Genomic DNA, 18,446 nt, shown 5'->3' with positions numbered 1-18,446 from the left:
GGTGAAAATATTTTGAACTGGAGCTTTCCATTTCCCTTTGCTCTGCCTTGGCAAGCTGTGTTTTATTTCTGCATTAATAGTATTCAACTCTTTCTTGTAGCTTTTAAATTGTTGTTATACAAGTACTGAAGAAAGTATTTATGTTATGGAGCTAACAGATATCTACAGTTAAACACATAGTTCTGGAGAAGCCAGAGAAAAATTCATACATAACTGAAGGAATATTCAGAAAGATTTCTTTAGGGGCCTTTTGATTGTAAAAGGGAAAATTACTTTTCAGGATCTCTACTTTCATTTTTATTAAGTCATGAGTTAAATTTTTTCTCTTTCTAATTTATGTGAGTAATTTGTGCCACAGTGTAAAAACTCTAAATGAATCAACACTATAAACCTAATTAGCAATAAGAAAACCTCATAAAGATCACATTTTAAATGGCACTTTGTTGTTAGCAGAACAAATGTGAAAGTTCCCAGTTACCTTCTAGATCTCTCCTCAGTTTCCTTAAGTCTTTTATTAGGTCTTCAAATTTAACTTGGGAGGCCTGGAAAAAATCCTGTGGTTCTGGTAAAGGAAAAATACTCTTGTCTGTTCCTGCTTCCTAAACAAACAAACAAACAAACAAACAAGCCTCTATGAAAATTGAATGCATTTAAAGTGAAATAAGTAGCTTTTAAAAACTTCTCATCTATGCAACAGTGTTATAAAATTACAAAAATCACATCTTTTAAATCATTCTTGTTAAAACAACATCTCATTCAAGATTAAATATCAACCATACTGAGTATTGAAACTTCCTTTTAGATGTTGTAAAGCAAACTGTGCTCAATTTAAATTTTGAAACAACATTAAACACAGAACATTTCAGTCAATTTTATGTTAATAAAGGTTTAGATAAGGGATTAGAAGTTTCTTAGAAAAAGATAACAGGAATGCCCATTTTAATGCAAGAAGGGATCTTATGCCAAACGTTTGTGGTTTCACTCACAATTCATTAAAAACACACACACTTTATAAGCATAAATTGGAAACCCTATTCATATATTTCCTGAAGCACTTCACACAGATAAAAATACACAGTTGAATGCTTATGTGGCTAAATAAATAACAGGGGTTAAAGCCTGCATGGACCCCCTAACTATATACCTTATTTTTAGCACAACAAGAAAAAACAATCAGAAGTAAAACAAATAAACAAACAAAGCCAATAGGAACCCCCTCACATACAAAACAAAACAAAATAAAAAAAGACCCAGCAACCAACCAACAAAAAAACTTTTACATGGTTCAAAGCAATATCTCCAGTGGAATTTTAGGAAGTAAAGTATGTATAAATGGTATTAACATGACTTTGCTGAGTATAAGCATATATTGCTGAGTTTGAAATATGCATATGCCTGCATGGATTTCAATCTGTAATAAAGGAAAACTCATAGGTTGGAGAGCTAAACGTTTAGTGAATGAGGAAAGAATAATTTTTTATTATAAAGATATAAACATTTTGGTGGAGAAAGTGCAATGGATGATAATTGCACTGTGTTTATTTCCTTCAAGGAAGATACACTCTTTTGTTTCACAAAATTCCCTGAGGTAAAATTACAGTATAGCAGGAAGTTTGCAGAAATATTAACTAACTTAATTAAATATTTTATTAAATAAATATTTTAATAAATTCATTAGAAAGTATAGAAATCCCAGTTCCCCCCAAAAAAACCAAACAACAAAAATACCAACAAGAGAAAACACAAGAAAAAAGAAAGAGAAACAAACAAACCCAAAAAACTTAAAGAAAGAATACTGATACAGATCTATATATCTGAGGACTACTAACTCATCAATGCAACAACCTTATGTAAGAATTTAAAGAAAAAAGAAGAAAAAATAAAAAAATAAATTTAAATTGTTGAAAATCATTGTTAAAATAATTTAATAGCAACATTTTCATTCAAAATAAAATAGTTCAAATTTTCCACTCAGTAAGTTTGGCTATTGTCAATAACAAAAAAAAGCCAAAAAATTCCAACAAAAAAAACCAAAAACAAAACAAAAAACCAACAAACAAACAAACCCCCAAAAATACATATATATAATATATTAATGTATATAATACATGTAAATGCATGTAGAGAGGAGTATCATATACAATAGAATGGAACTTACAGCAGCATTTTAACCCCTAACTTCACCCCCATCAGCTGACCCACCTATCTTAAAATACCAACCTGTCCTTGCATTTTTTGTCCTAAGAGAGAAATCATGCTTCTGCCTTCCAATATCATGACATCAGAAGAAATTTTACAATGTTTCAGCCACCCAGATGTAATAAGGCAGGGCTGGAGAGACTACCTGTCCAGTCTGCAACAGTCACAGCTAACTGCCTGCAGTGGTTCTCTCAACAACCAAGGTAAAATTTTCTCTAGTCTTACCTTGAAACTTATAGCAAGTTTCATGCCTAAGAAATAGATTTTATTTTCCCATCTGATGTACTATGTTCAGATTTCTATAAAGCTGTTACAAACCCTTTCACCATCTCTTAAAGAAACTAAGTTTTGGAGAGGTTGATAGAGCAAATCCTTTACCTTATCACAATGGCGTAGGTAGTATATGACAACATAATCCACAAGATTAATACCACTGTCCTAGAAAAAATTAAAAATGTATGATTAACACTGATTCAGTGTGCAAATGTACTCTATTTAAAATTAAATTAATTATTATTTTATATTGCTGTGAGAAATAGGATTCATAATACTCTTTTAGCCGTAGCATTACTGATCAAAAACATTTGATTTTTTACAACAGCAACTTCATCGTACCACTACTGGATTCAGAGTTTATTTTAGTTTTAAATACCAGAAAAAATACATGCCGAGAAGAATACATGGGAGAAGCTTTTTATGTAATAATAGAAGGCATTACAGAATAATAATATTAACTCAAATAAAAATATTATTCAATAATACTACTCTTCAACATAGTATCAACTAAATATTACAGTCACCTCAGATACAATTCTGTGAAAAGAATTTCTTGGTTCCTATAGTCTCTATCATCTATAAGGAAGATCCAAAAAAGGCACAGATACCTTACATATTTTATTCTAAATTTGAAATCAGATAGCATTCAACTAAGAAGTATACCTCATGCCCTGTTACCATATAAATATGAATTTTAATTCTCACTTTATAGAATCACCATTTCCATGTTCCTGCACACAACTGTAAACAGTATTTTATTTTGTTACATGTCATTGGGTCAGCATGGGCCAGATGAACTCAGGAAAAGTTATACATTACATTCAGTAATATAAAAGAACCATGATATAGGGAATTATATCTGGAATGCCTTTGAAGTTTTTTGGACGTGTTTTCATATTTTATATTGACAGGTATCAGAACAAACATTTGTATGTGAACAATGTCTGACTTCCTGTACAGAGCTGCCTTGTCTATATGAGAGTCTGCAGCACATTATATTTTATTAGTATCATACACCAGCAAAATTCTTAACTAAGTAAGTCACTGCTGTCATGCAGGAAAAGCCACCCTGCATGTTTAAGAGTCTATTCCAACATTTTAGAAGCCATTACTGACAGGTCAAAAAAATCTCTATAAAATGTAACTTTCTAAGCTCATATGACAATAAATGACTTTTATGTGAAATAAGAGGTATTTAGCAGTGGCTCTTTACCTTAGCTCATGGAATTCAGCTCAGTTAAGATGTATTTGCTGGCAACTCATGAGAAGGGAATAATAGGACAAAGGAAGAATACCTTAATGCTCAAGTGTACAAGACCCTGCATTCTTCTCCTTTTCAAATACAGACTACCAATTATCTCTGAGGTTTCACATCTCCCTGAAGTAACTGGACCCTATGAGTTTTCATGCATTTTGAAGGCTAATCTAAACTAATAACATATTTATTCTGGCTACCAGGAAACTGTAAATAATGTGGTTTTTTAGCCTGTTTTGCTAAGGAACAAGTCTTTCATAGTTATATTTTATATCAGTTACTCCTTTTCACAATGCATAATTTTGGAACAAGCTTGCTAAATTCAGCCACGTTGGAAAGTCCCAGAGATTATTAAATTCTATGAAGTTTATAGGCAGATAAAAGAGTGACACTAAGCCTAGCAGTTCTACTGAGAAAAGTCAGGCAAAGCTGAGTTTTACATTTTTCTTCAAGGCAGCTAGCCAGCCAACAAACGCCTGAGTAATGGGAAACTTGGCCTGGTTCTAGTTAAGCTGTTGTTTGTACTGTGTCTTGTCCATGCAGTAGGACTGGGAAAAAAGCGGTTATATGGAACAGCTGAACCATCACAGTGAAGACAAAAGTAAGAATTAGAATCACGGAATAATTTCAGTCAGAAAATACCTTTAAGATCATTGAGTCCAACTGAAAATCCAGCACTGCCAAATCCATCAGTTAACTATATTCTTAAGTGCCACCTCCAGGGTTGTTGATTCCACCACCTCTCTGGGCAGCCTGTTCCAATGCCTTATAACCCTTTCAGTGAAGAAATTTTTCCTAATATCCAAGCTAAACTTCCCGTGAAAGAACTTGAGGCTGCTTCCTCTCATCCTATTGTTTGTTACTTAGGAGAAGACATCCACCCCCAGCTGGTTACAGTCTCCTTTCAGGGAGCTGCAGAGTGATAAGGTTTCACCTGAGCCTCCTTTCCTCTGCTAAACTACCCCAGCTTCCTCAGCTGCTCCTTGTAAGACTTGTGCTCCAGACTCTTTACCAGTTTTGTTTATCTTTGGACATGCTCCAGCACCTCAACGTCTTTAGGAGACAAAGGACTCAAATCCTTTGGAAAAAGCTTTCATTAAAACACTGAACAATTCATCAAATGTGTTTCTACACTTTGTTAATGATGATAAAAGTAAAACAAGTAAAACAAAATGCTCCATAGATAAACTGTTTTGCTGACACTTCCTGTCTCACAAATGCAGTCCTGTGTACATGAAGCATAATAGGGAACAAAAGCTTAAAATCTGCATCTCTTGTAGTCAAGAAAGCACGTCTCACAAGAAAAGTAGGAGAGCATGAAAGTTTTTTCCTCACACTCCAAGTCTATACCAACATCAGCAGAAAATTATCTCCTATTCTTTGCTGCTTCCTATATCCATGTGGTATCTAGGGATGTTCTGGCAAAGAATGACTTCAAGCAGTGTTCCCAATGCCTACATTCCCTAACACCTCCTGCTCTGCCCTACAGAAATAAGAGACAAAGTAATCTCATCTCAGAAGGTGTCTAGCCTTTCAGCCTGACTTTGATCCTAGCATGACTAATCAAAAACCAGCTAGTGCTTCTCAATTTTTTACAAAATAATTTACTGCCATCTATGAGCATTTTCTCACGCATGCCACTCAAATTTCACATCCTACATCCATTTAACTGACAATTAAAAAAAAAAAACTGAAAGTATCTTGTTGGGTGTGACATCTCTTTGATCCCTTACACATAATTTGTTAGCATATACACTAAAATGAACAATTACGGATATTTTGATTTTAAACCTGATTTTTAAAGATTTTTTATTTACACAGAACAATCTTCATTTAAGAGCATGAAAAAAGAATGAGGACATTTACTGGGTAAGACCTAAGCAATCTGTGCTCTCTCACTTTTCTCTACCCTACTGCTATTAAGTCCCTGCGAATAAAAGAGACACACAGAAGTTCTCAGATAAGGTAATTATCCTAGTAGTACTGAACAGGAGAAATTAGATATTAAAGAAACACACACAGGTTCCAGAGAAGGAGGTGAAAAGCTAGGAGAAAAAAAGAATGAAAACTGTACAAAGCACCTTGTTTTTTCAAGGAAGAATAGTAAGAAATAAATTATTTACTTCTGTCAGATGAAGGAACAATAAAAAAATCACTTCAGAAAAATTATCTTTAACCAAACATAAGTACTTACTCTGCTTTTGACATCCTTTAGTTTGGGGAGTATTTCCAAACCAAATCCATCAGCTTGACCTCGGGTCCTATTCCCTCCGTTCATATAATTTCCAAAAGCCAGAATCAAGCCCAAAATTTCCTTTACACTTTTCATGCTCAGCAAAGCCTGGAAAATGGATACTAGTCTGTAAATTTGGTTGACATAAAAATTATAATTGCTAATATAAAATATTTTTTTAATTTTATTTTTGCTAAAGTTTTTTTCTTGTCTGTTTTTACCTTGGTAGGTAAGAGAAGCTGAAGCTGGTGCAATAATCAAAATGTTAGAAGAACCATTTTTTACATTACATCTCCGTAAGATAAATATGTTTAATGTAATCCATATGAAACAAATTATATGGCATCAAATACTATGTCAATGACAAAAAGATTAATGGAAGATTTCTAAACATTCTCAGAAGACTTCAAAAATCTTACAGACAAGGAGGTGGTTTATCATGAGTTTGTATCATGCACAGCTAAATGGGGATGTGCTATTTTTGCTGTCACCAGTCTGCTTCTCATGGATCTGAAAATTCACATTCCTGGATCCATACTTAACCCAGACATAGAGAGCTAAGGACTAACTAATTACGTGCCTCAGATCAGAAAAGAGTTCCAGAAACACAGTGTAGAACTAGTGAATTATTTTCAGTTACATATAAAGACATCTGTCAGTTGACAATCTGAGGCCACAGGCATAATTTTTAACTATGTAGCCTTAAACACTGGATAAATCAGTTTCAGTGTGAACTCCTCATAAGTGAACTGAAAGCAATACGGCTTTCCCTATCTCATACAACACTGATTTTTCATACCTCCTTTAGAAAGGAAGGAAACAAGTAACTATTTCTATTACCCAAAGGGGTAGAGCATGGGTACTCTGTGAAAGCAAAGCTAGTCAAGAACTAATCTTCAAATTAGACCAAAAAATAAAATTAACTACTTTTCTGGTTAGGATGTTAGACCTTTAGGCCACTATTTAATTTCTCTCCTAATTTTCACTTTGTTATACTTTCCATAATTTATTTGTTATAATTTAAAAATCTTGTCCTTCGTCTTTCATAGTGTGTAGATATTAGGTAGAGCTTTGCCCCATAGTAAAAATTATGCTGTATTAGGGTTACCAGAAATTAATAGATGCCAAGGGACAGTAATAAGATAATGAACATGACAAGCATCTACTGGCATTAACAGTGCTATGCAAATAAAAGGCAGTTTGCAAGGTCCTGTACTAAGCTTGCCTTATATTTAATTCCTAGTTTATGGAGATTATCTATTACATTATGCAAAGTAATAAAAATCTACCATTTAAATACAAATAAATTTCTACATACTCCATGGGGCATCACATGCAATTCACTTTCCTGCTTCCCTCTTCCTTCTTTTAAGCAACTAAAAATTTACTACTACATTTATTTCCTAAAAAGCCCGTAAGCAATATCAAAGTTCCTCATTTATGGTAAAAAAGAAGCCTAAATACTCTAAGTAAGACATATTTAAGTTTTAATTTGGCTTTCATGAGGACTCACCTTGGAAACACGAGTCACAATATCGACCTTCCGGTGCACTGACGTTATCCCTTCAGAGAAAACCGACTGGAAGATAATACACTGAGCTCGCTCTGCGAAGTTGGGGATTTGAGACAACTCATACAGAAATCTGTGGGGAAAAAAGGACTATTAATGAATCTTTATAATTCTTCTCAGTGGAGTACATAATGGATCAAAGCCTACATTATCATGAAATATACATGCATTCTTTCCTTTGAATCAAATCTGTCAGAATTTATATTTGTTACATTCTTTATGGTAAGAATGCATTAAAAATCTTATTAATGTCAAGAAAAAGGCAAGACATTAATCAGCATCATATCAACCATTAACTATCATAGCTGCACAGTAATAAACAGAGGAATCTCAAAATTAAATTATCCATTTGAAAGAAAAGAAAGGAAAATCTACATAGCGCTACCTACATACCAACTTATGCAGTCTTGTTTCCCTTAAAAATGTGCTCAGAAATACAGAACTTAATATATTCCTACAAATTTATTTCATAATATAAAATTTCTGCCAACAGCTTTCTTCTGATTCTTAGCATCAATTTTCCTTTTCTAATTTGCACCACCCTTTAATCATATAGCAGAATGTTCCATGGGAATACACCTAGCTGTGTATTTAGCTCTAAAATACTTGCAGAGCATATCTGCCTTCAGTCACTGTTCAGCAAAGTTACTAAGCCTTCATCTGCTCTATGCCTGCTCTCACAGATATATATATATTCCTCATGACTCTATTGTAGCTTTGCATCTGTCAACTCTTGGTAAATAACAATAAATGGAGGTATATTCAACAACTGCAGTTCAGACCTCACAAAATAAAAGCATCTCAAAGCATGAGTAATTCCTCCCTTTTCATCAATTTAAAATAAAAGAGCTTGGCTAATAATAAAAGAAGCTCTAGCATTTATTATAATAACAATATTAATAACAATAATTTGCTCTTGGGTTTTAAATTCAAGACTTCAGAGATACAAAAGCTTTCTTGAAATCCAGAAGCAAGCTTGTCTTTTGCTCCAGTATCACTGTAGCATCATTCTTCTAATCTCCTGTCTACAGATATCCTCAGATTCCCCTTAATGCAATGCTGTAAAGATTTTTTTCTACCTCACTGAGTTATAGGAAATTCAGTATTCAATTTATTAGCTTGAATGATCCTTAACTAATTTTAATTATTTAAGCCAATAGACCTTATTTTTCCAAATTATTTCTTTTTCACAATAAATAAAACCGGTATGTTTAAATCTGCTTTATGCGTTTCTCATGTATGCTAGGCTTTGCCGAGTACATAGTGACTGTTTAAAAAATCAGCAGAATTCACCTGTGGCTGGTGTGAAATACTATGTTTTAATTGGACCATTTTTTTGTTTCTTTTTGTTTCTTTTTCTTTCTTGTCTGATGAAAAAAACCTATTGTGAGAGAAGGATCAGGGAGGCCCAGCTTGGCTCTTAGACTTAAGAAGTGGGAAAAAAGAAATGCCAAGCTGGTATTAATAAAAATGCTTCCTATTGGGAATGAATGGTATTGCCAGGAAAAAAAAAAGAGGGTATTTTGCACTTTGTGTGAGAGAAACAAAGGAAAGAAAAACCAAACTCCTTCATTAAAGTTCTAACATACATACAATTAAAAAGTTTAAATTTAAAAAGTCAAATGACACATATTCTTGCCTTCCTGTGAAAAGAGAACTATTTCCCACATGGCTGACCATTGAATACAATGTCATTGTGCTAAGAGTTAAAAGAGCATCAGTGTAAAAAGAAGATGTCTTCAGCTTCTGGAATTCAGAGTATTCAAAGTAAATACTCAGACAGAACACTTATAACTGAAATCTGTCACAAAAAGGAATCTTAGTGACTGCAAATGTAGTAACTAATTAAAAAGTCATAGCATGAAAACTATGACTGTCACAAATAAACCACCAATTCAGATGGAAAAAACTTTAGAAGAGAAAGAAACATTCTTATTTCGATTTTACTCTGAGAAAAGTAGGTTTTTTACTTAAAGGTTTTTTACTTAAAATAATGATGATGTGGCTGTGACATGGCTTTTGGATGGGTTTCTCATTACTACAATTCTGATGGCCTAAAATAAACATAGAAAATATGCTGTACCTCTCCATGAAGTACATCGCACTCCTCTCTTTCAGAAACTGTCAAGAAAAAATGCTTTTACTTGAAAACTCCTTTAGCCTACCAGAACCTTGTAGTTAAGGACTTGAGAGAACTTTCAAGCCAGGCATGTTGTTATGGTGTTAGTGTAAGAGAACATTCTTGCAGAAGATGGACAAGGAAGGCTGATTCTAAGCAGGTAAACTAATTTCCAGATGACATTTATTTGCATTTGAAGAATATAAAATTTAGAAGCAATTTTTTGGGAAAAGGTGTATCTAATCCTGCAAGCTTCTAAGTATGACAGCAGGATTTAAACTGAAGTTCAAGCAGAGCTGTCTTCAAAGAGAAGCAAGTGGCATTACTGGGAGAGCAATTATAAATCACTCCCTACTTCCTGAATCAAACTACGTTCAAACCAGTACCATATTGTTACTATTTCCTTCATTAGTACTTATTTCACAGTACAGAAGCCTACACAGACAATATACTACAACTAAATGGAGTCTCTTGGAAAGTAGCTATAGCATCTGTATCCTCCTAGGAAAGTTCCAAACTGTGGCCAATTTTGCATATAAATCTTTATCATGCCAATTAATATTAGCATTTTAACAGCTATTATCATGAAGAATAATTTAGGGGGGTATTGTTATGTTGCTGTCATCCTTACAGTTTGTGCCAAATTTAACATACAAGCAAGACAAATAAAAATCCCGTGTGGAGAAGAATGTCAGTGATACCACTAAAGCTTTTTATCTGTCTGGTAATCCAAACATGTAAGGGTTTCCTTTAGAGTTCAGTGAACTCAATTCAAAGGTTTCATTATATGAATGACAACTGTTAGTATGTGCAACCATTTGATAAATTATTTCATGTACACTTTTGTTCTAATTCTCATTAAAGACAATACTGAGGCTTATGCCCCACAGCATAATCACACATACAAATTTAGCACTTTTCTGTCTTTAACCTTTTATGGGGCTAATAAGTAAAGCACAGATCCAACAAATCTCCTGTTATGCAGTTAGGCTGACTTAGAGGCTGACTGAGACAACAAAGCCAGGGGCACATGATCTACTGAGTTTTCAGTAAGCACATTATTTTGAAGGTCCAACAAAATTTACAGAAGTGCATAAAGCAAATTGTTTGCCCATTAAGCTATCTTTTAAAAAGCTAGTTTTCTTAACCTATGTAGTTTAATTATAGGGTAAAAATGGGATACTTAAGACTTGCAGAAAGAGCACTGAGTAATAATTGATAAAAAAATAGCTTTTGTCTTTGATACTACTCTTTCACTCTGAACCACCAGGCATAACGGCTTCATTTACAGTTCTTAATTATGGAACAATGATAGTATAAATCTGACTTTGCATTTAATTAAGATTAACCTCTCTCCACTATAAGTTACAAAAAAGACAATCTCCTATAACTCTAGAGCTCTACGAGATTTGTATTCTCCAGAAGACAAAATGCATTCATATTTATTTAACTTGGACATACAGCAAACAGACTGCCAAAGATTCAAGCTCTGGAAAACATCAGCTAGTCACACAATGTATCCTTACGCCCCAAGCCAAGGCAATGAAAACCATGGATATGGGATGCAAAAGTAAGCTAGTATATAAACTTAACAGATATTTGTCTTCTTAAGACTTACTAAAGAACAATAGCCTCTCTTCATCAAGAGTAAGATAATAGCCTTATCTCCTAATATTAGTGTGCAGCTACAAATGAATATTTAGCTGCCTCATGTAGGGAGAAAAAGAAAAAAAAATAATCTGTTCTTCAGCACTTACATTTTAATGGGAAAAAAGGTATGAAAATACATTAATTCTGACATTAACCAATCATATACCACCTCTGTTTCAGTTCTTCCTCCCCCTACCCTTTCTTACACCAGACAGCAGAACAGACAAAATGGAAAAGGAAACAAGATGACAGAGAAGCCTCTGGGAAGGAAGAATTGAAGAGGATAAAAGTACAAAAGAAAAAAGCAGTGAAGTAGCAGAAGACAAAAAACACTGAGAGGCCAATATCTGAAATCAAATGTCTACACAAATATAAAATTCAGGATTACCATTCATAAATTCTTGAGGATTCTTTCACATCAGTCTAAGGTGTATAACAACACAAGGAGCAACATTTAACTGTTTCATCCTAACAGTTGTCACTGGCCACAACAGTTCCAGGAGAACTGTGGCATCAGTCTTTTAGGTTTACAGTGAATTTGACCAGAGTATCCAAGGTGTCTTTGACCATAGGATCAACCCAAACCCTCTGTTCATGCAGCTTTTTCAAACAATTAACAACCAAAATCAGTTAGGCCTTGCTTTATGTAATGCTAATTAAGCCACAAATGCTCTAAGGGAAGGAAAAGCCTTTTAAAAATGTGAGAATGGGAATAAAATACTTCTTGATTCAAGGCGACATATTTTATCAGTTCTGGTGGTCAAAGTTGATGTAGTAAACTCTGCCATGTCTGAAAAAAGTTTTGTGATAAGGGCAAATTTTTCATCGTGTCTTGAAATACACAAAGTTTATAGTTTTAGAAAAGCTTACAATTACCAAGAATTATGTATCAAAACTGCTTTCAACATATAATCAAAGGACTACATTATATAATGACAAAGTATTAAAAAAACCCCCACAACTTACTGTTCTGGTTTATCCAGAAGCTTCAGTTCCTCCTCTTTTGAAGTCTGATAATATTGCTTGATTTTCTCCAGCTCATCCTTTTGTGCTCTCTGAGTGAAGTAATATAAACTAATTAGTTACTAATTAGTAAGAAATTAATAAATTACTACTTTACCTCTTTGCCTGCAAGCCAGCAATTATGTTTTTTTAACTGAGAAACATTTAGACTATGCAAAAAAGGGATGCTTAAAGATCTATGATAAATTCCTTCAGTGCCTTATATGCCATTTACTGCACAGTACCATGCCCAAGAGTATTGTCCAAATACTTCTTGAACTCTGTCAGGCTGATTCCATGACCACTTCTCTGGGGAGTCTGTTCCAGTGCCCAAACACCCTCAGGGTGAAGAACTTTTCCTAATACCTAACTTAAATGTCCCCTGACATGACTTCAGGCCATTCCCTTAGATTCTATCACTGTCACCACAAAGAGAAGATCTTCCCCTCTTCCCCTTGTGAAGAAGCTGCAGGCAGCCACGAGGTCTTCTCTGTCTCCTCCAGGTTGACAGGCCAAGTGACCTCAGCTGCTCCTTGTATGTCTTGTCCTCAAGGTCTTTCACCATCTTCATAGCCCTCCTTTGGATGCTCTATAACATCTTGTATATTTTTTATACTGTGGCGCCCAAAACTGCCCCCAGCACTGGAGGTGAGGCCACCCCAGCTCAGAGCAGAGGGGACAGTCCCCTCCCTTGCCTGGCTGCGATGCTGTGCCTGATGCACCCCAGGACACAGGTGGCCCCCACAGTTCTGTCCACCTTCAACTGAGCTTTGGCTGCACAAATTTTCTCCCTAGAGTTGCAAGCAGCATCTCTGTATTCCTCCCACATCAGCTGACCTTGCCTTCACTGGGCATACACATTCTTTTCTTGCCTTGGCTCCAAAAGAAGATCCCAGCTCAGATAAGCCAACCTTCTGCTTCATCTGCTTGAATACTTACATTTAGGAATTTCCTGCTCCTGTGCCCTTCATAAGATGGTATTTGAAAAAATAATCTGCACTGATGGACCCCAGAACCTTCATAAGCATTTTCTCAGGGGACCTTACTCACTAGTTCCCTGAGCAGCCTAAAGTCTGTATCCAAAATACTTTGGTGATTAAACACATTTTTACCCCACCTTTACTTACATTTTCATATAGGGCTTCCAGTGTCTCCAGATCTACTACAGAGTCATCGACACACAATATAGCTGTATAGAATTCAAACACAAATTAGACACTTGAAAACATAAATTAACACTCCAGTTCTTTTCCAGTGAAATGTACCAAAGGGTTCTAACCTAGATACAGGACATTTATGTTTCCAGTTAATTTTTTTTCCAGTATTTTTTTTTGTTCTAATGTCAAATCACAGCACTCCTGCAAGAATGTTCTATAAACTCAGTCTCAGGAGAGTAAAGTTCTACTTTTTCTCTCCAATATAATCAGCAGTTGAAGATGTGACCAGTCAAGTAGCCAGCTGATTGTGTAGCTGCCCAGGCAGAAGAGCATGAGAACAACTGAATACCAAACAATGAACAGCACAGATTTTATGTTAGCTTAGAAGGCTGGATAGGAAGGAATTGAGAGTGAGGATATTTAAGTCTCCCTGTGTGCACAGGAAATCAGTGAGATATGCTTGTCTAGGAGCTAGCAATCTTGGTAAGTAGACAAGTTGACCGACTTTCAAAGTTTACAAGCTATATAAATTTGCAAGCAGAAAAGACTGTGCTACAGTTATTAAGTTATCTTCAACAAGTTCACATTTAAGTTGGCTTTATCCAATAGAAAACTATCCACATGACAATTTACAGATAAATCCTTTTCAACACCACACAGACACACATGCAGTATACTCTTCAGTGATTAATCATGCTTCATTACTAAAAATGAGAAGTCTCAAAATGTTTCCTATCTTAGTTCCAAATATTACTGTGTTTGGAATATATGAAATTGGTGCTTCCAACATTTGCAAATCCCATTACAATTTAGGCACTTGGTATTGATATTGGTATTGGAAACTCTTGATATTGGAAAATTGGTATTGGAACTCTTCTGAAAACTAAATGGGATTCCTTCATGGTGCTTTCTAACACACTCTAATGTTAAATTCCTAAGCTGAGAGATGCACAGTGGAATGGAAGTAACTCTGGATGTTTAAATTTTCTGAAACCAGTTTTTCCTCAAGATTCATAAGGGGACTAGGCACAATTCTTGAACTCATGGCTTATGCTTATACATTACTGAAAATATTAATCCCAAAAGAATCAAGGGCATAACCAATGAGATGTTATTAGCTACTATCTGATAACTTTTAATTCAACTGTATTTTATTTCCTCAAATGATCCTTGACTGCTTATTAACGTAGAGGATTTTAAAAGCTCTTGCTGCATTTGTATTCCATGTTTGAAAGGGGCAAGGCACACATCTTTAAATAATTATTTAAAAGTAATAAGCTTTCGCCTGCTCCACCACCTACCCCATGATTTTACATTGTGAAATTAACCAGCAGGCTAGTAAATTTTCTCTGTGGCAGGCTAATTAATTTTATTAAAAGGTCCAGTGACATTTAGAATGCTTTAAAATTCTGCCTGTCACTTATTATTCCATCTGTTGACATTACACCTAGGTTAGAAGTAAAGAACTACACAGAAGACAGTTACAATGAAAAATTCCCAGTATTTCCTACCATTTTTGTCTTACTGGAAGATCCAAAACCCTCAGGACTGCAACCAAATGTAAAGCCTGAACCACTGAGATTGGCAAAAATGTTTCTTTTAAGAAAATTCCTTAGGGTTTGAATTTATAAGATTTCCTCTTATCTCCTGCAAAACAGTTCAAAGAGTTGCACTATCTTCTGTATCATACAATAAAATTTCAAAAGGACCTAAAGATGGAAAATCTCTTGGAAGACTGGTTTCACAGTCCAATATGTTTAATTGTTAAGATTAACAATATCCATATTGAGTTCAGAAACTTTCCCTTGTGGTTTAACTTTTATCCTATTTTAACATATTCTGAAATCTGCTTACAAGGAGAAATGTCCAAAGCTATCTAGAAAAAGCAACTTATTGGAGGCAATTTTGTACTTGAAATGCAAAGCATGCAATTGATAGTCAAATTTTTATGTACAAATCTATTATGATGACAGGAAGTAGTTTGGTAAAAACTCACTGTAATAAGAATATCAAGTATTGCACAACTAGCTGAATATTTCAGCCAGATATTTGTCACCAAAATGGCCCCAGAATCACAGAGTGGTTTTTAATGCTCTATTATGTTATCCATGTTCCTGTACTCAACATCAGGTCTAAGAAACCAGCATTGTTTTGAAGTGACATGATAAAACAAAAAGTGTTTGTGATAAAACTAATGAAATACAATCTACTAAACCACATATTTAATAGAATTAATAATAATAAATTTTAAGAGATATTGACATGAGTTATTATCTCTCTTGGAGAGAGCATGTGATTGTAAAAAAGGACTCAGAAAATATTTTCTGATTTACTTGCTATACAACCTGTACTGCTGTTATTAGCAATGGATGCACAGACTGACAACTGCTCTTAAAATCAAGCCATACAGCTGGACATCTTAGGATGTCAATGTATATAGAGACACACTGCCAAAATCCACAAAACCTCCTTTACTTCATCTTTATACATTTTATGCCATGCACATTTGGAGCAGAAAACAAAAATGAAAACATGCAAATTTATGATGGGTCCATTTTTTGAAAAAAAGCATTAATTTTGAAAAGCTAGAAGAAATCCCAATATTCACAGGTGTCTTCATATTCTTATTCTTAAAATATGCCACATGCAAATACATTCACAGTATTTTGTGTAAATTAGCTTGAATTAGCTTAAAAAACCCACTGCACTAGATCAAAGAAAGTAATTATTTTGATTTTCACTTAAAGTAACAAAAGCTTTTAAATTTTTCTATGAAAAACAAAACCCACTTTTAATCTTATGTATATTAACTTCACCAAAATTAATACAAACCTTGGCATGTTTTTCAAAGAGCTCTTCCTGATACAGTGAATTTAACCATTATACTTTACTGCATTAAATCTCATTATATCTGCTTACATAAGTAATATAGGTGAAATCACATAAAACCACAAAAGAGGCTCCAAAATAATAAATAGCTATTACAATATCAATCATCATTGGTGGTTTTTACTTTCATCTTGCTTTCTAGTTAGCTGTCTTCCTTACACTGTCAGTTCAGTTAGAATATTTCACCTACACCTCACAATATGTCAAAAGGAAGTAGACTCATGCTGTGAAAAGCTGGTAATTTTATTGGGTTCCTCTACCTTTTAAAAATCTGTTACTTGGCCAAGTCTGGTTTCTGAGATCCTTTTTTGCAGGGAAATTGAGGCAAACATTTTTATGTTGCCTATGGTGTCTGCTCACAAGAAGAAGAATTTATATACACAAGGATCATTAGTGCAGGGTTGCACCCATTAGGATATAATAACCGTCAGTTAGGACAAAAAACAGATCAACATCATGCATTCAAACTAACAGGCACACATAAAAATACTTGCCAGCTACATTTCACATACTAAGAGCATTGCTTCAAATATAAACTTATACCAAAGGTTTTTAACATACTAACTTCTAAAAAATGAATCTAACAGACTCCCTGCTGCACAGATTTTTCACATATTCTGATCAATTCAAAAATGTAAAGCAAAAAAAAGCTGAGAATTTAAAGCATACTGTGTGCAGTGTACATACAACTTTAGAACTTAGAGTTTAATGTGAAAAATATACTTACCTCCTCTGAATAAGCTTAAATACCAACAGTCTTAAGACTGAATCTGATATACAGCCTCACTCCTACTAAACACATTTTGGCTAAATCGGGATTTAAGTCCTGCTGACAGAGCTTACATGTACTCCCCAGTATCAAACCATTTAATGTGACAATTAGACTATGAAATATGAAGAAATCACCTTAACTGCTCTCATATAATAAAACAGAAGTACATTATTTAAATAGAAGGCGCTTGCCAAAGCTCCATTTATTTGACCTGGAAGTACTTATTTGTTTTAGGTACTGCATTCTGTTGAGTAAGGCTTGATTTCATGGCAATATGCAGCCCATCATTGGGAAACTTAAATACAATTGTGACTGACCTAGTTAATTAGACAATGACTGTTAAATACTTGGCAAATCTGCCTGTAATATCCAAATCCCTCTGGTTTACTTCTGACAAATTGATATGTTACCAACTTATTTAAAGGTTTTCTCCAGTATTAATTGCCACGCAACCCCAAAAAAATATACGTAATAAAGAAGCACCATGGGCACAACGGAGGCTTAGATGACTAAGAAAGCTCAAATCCTGCAAGAAGTCATGAACAAAAGATTCTGGCACTAATGTTAACCTACCCACATGCAATGGATATCCAAAACAGATTAACAAAAATATATGTTGCGAATTTTCCCAAAAAAAGAGAAAAACATTTAATTTTAAATAAAATAGTTTTCCAACTTCTGAGACGGGTATGCAGCTATCTTTATACTTGATGCATAGTATACAGAATATATAGAATACATACATGTAATATTTTGGGTAGGTGGGAAAGTCACAAAACTTTGGAACAACAGTTTAGATGTGCCATAACGCATAACTTGAACTAAGACAATGCAAATCTATTTATAAACCTTCTGGGTGCTCTTATTAGAGCAAACCCAGGATGACTAGAAATATAATACTGAATCAGAATGGTTATTAGACTGATCATTAGTCTGGTTGGGTTAATCTACAGTTCACATTCTTCCAATCTTTTACTCCCATATGTTGAAATGAAGGGGAAATCACAAGGTTGAAGGAAAAGAGTCAGATGCTTCACTTTTAGCATTAGAAATAATCTCTATGCTAAGGATAAATGTTAAGCTCTCCTCTTTTCATACAGGCTATATTCAGCCAGCATTGTAGTACTACAGCACAGCTACCATGGTTTTGGTAAATGTAGTAGCAAAGTCTGCAGCTCTTCTGGAGGGAACATACTGCACTTTACTACCACAAAGGGTACAAAAAGCTATTAACTGTGCATCTGATGTGATCCACCACATCTCAAAGATTTAATATCATGGAAAATATACCAGCATATATATCAGCAGAACATCTAGTTAATGT

The 18,446-nt window shown here is 34.4% G+C and overlaps 1 protein-coding gene across 1 annotated transcript in view; it reads right to left on the bottom strand.

The window, feature by feature from the left end:
* LOC136558342 (formin-like) overlaps positions 1-18,446 on the bottom strand; it is a 122,717-nt gene that overhangs the window by 47,148 nt on the left and 57,123 nt on the right. The window contains exons 7-12 of the mRNA XM_066552721.1: positions 13,432-13,493; positions 12,269-12,357; positions 7,477-7,606; positions 5,925-6,071; positions 2,578-2,637; positions 479-599 (exon numbers count right to left, since the gene is read on the bottom strand). Coding sequence (XP_066408818.1) covers positions 479-599; positions 2,578-2,637; positions 5,925-6,071; positions 7,477-7,606; positions 12,269-12,357; positions 13,432-13,493 — 609 coding nt within the window. The remainder of the gene's footprint in view (positions 1-478; positions 600-2,577; positions 2,638-5,924; positions 6,072-7,476; positions 7,607-12,268; positions 12,358-13,431; positions 13,494-18,446) is intronic.

The sequence above is a fragment of the Molothrus aeneus genome, chromosome 6 (genome assembly GCF_037042795.1).
Source record: "Molothrus aeneus isolate 106 chromosome 6, BPBGC_Maene_1.0, whole genome shotgun sequence".
NCBI lineage: Eukaryota > Metazoa > Chordata > Aves > Passeriformes > Icteridae > Molothrus > Molothrus aeneus.
Note: the sequence above shows the minus strand (reverse complement) of the source record. Positions and strands in the feature narration are given on the sequence as shown.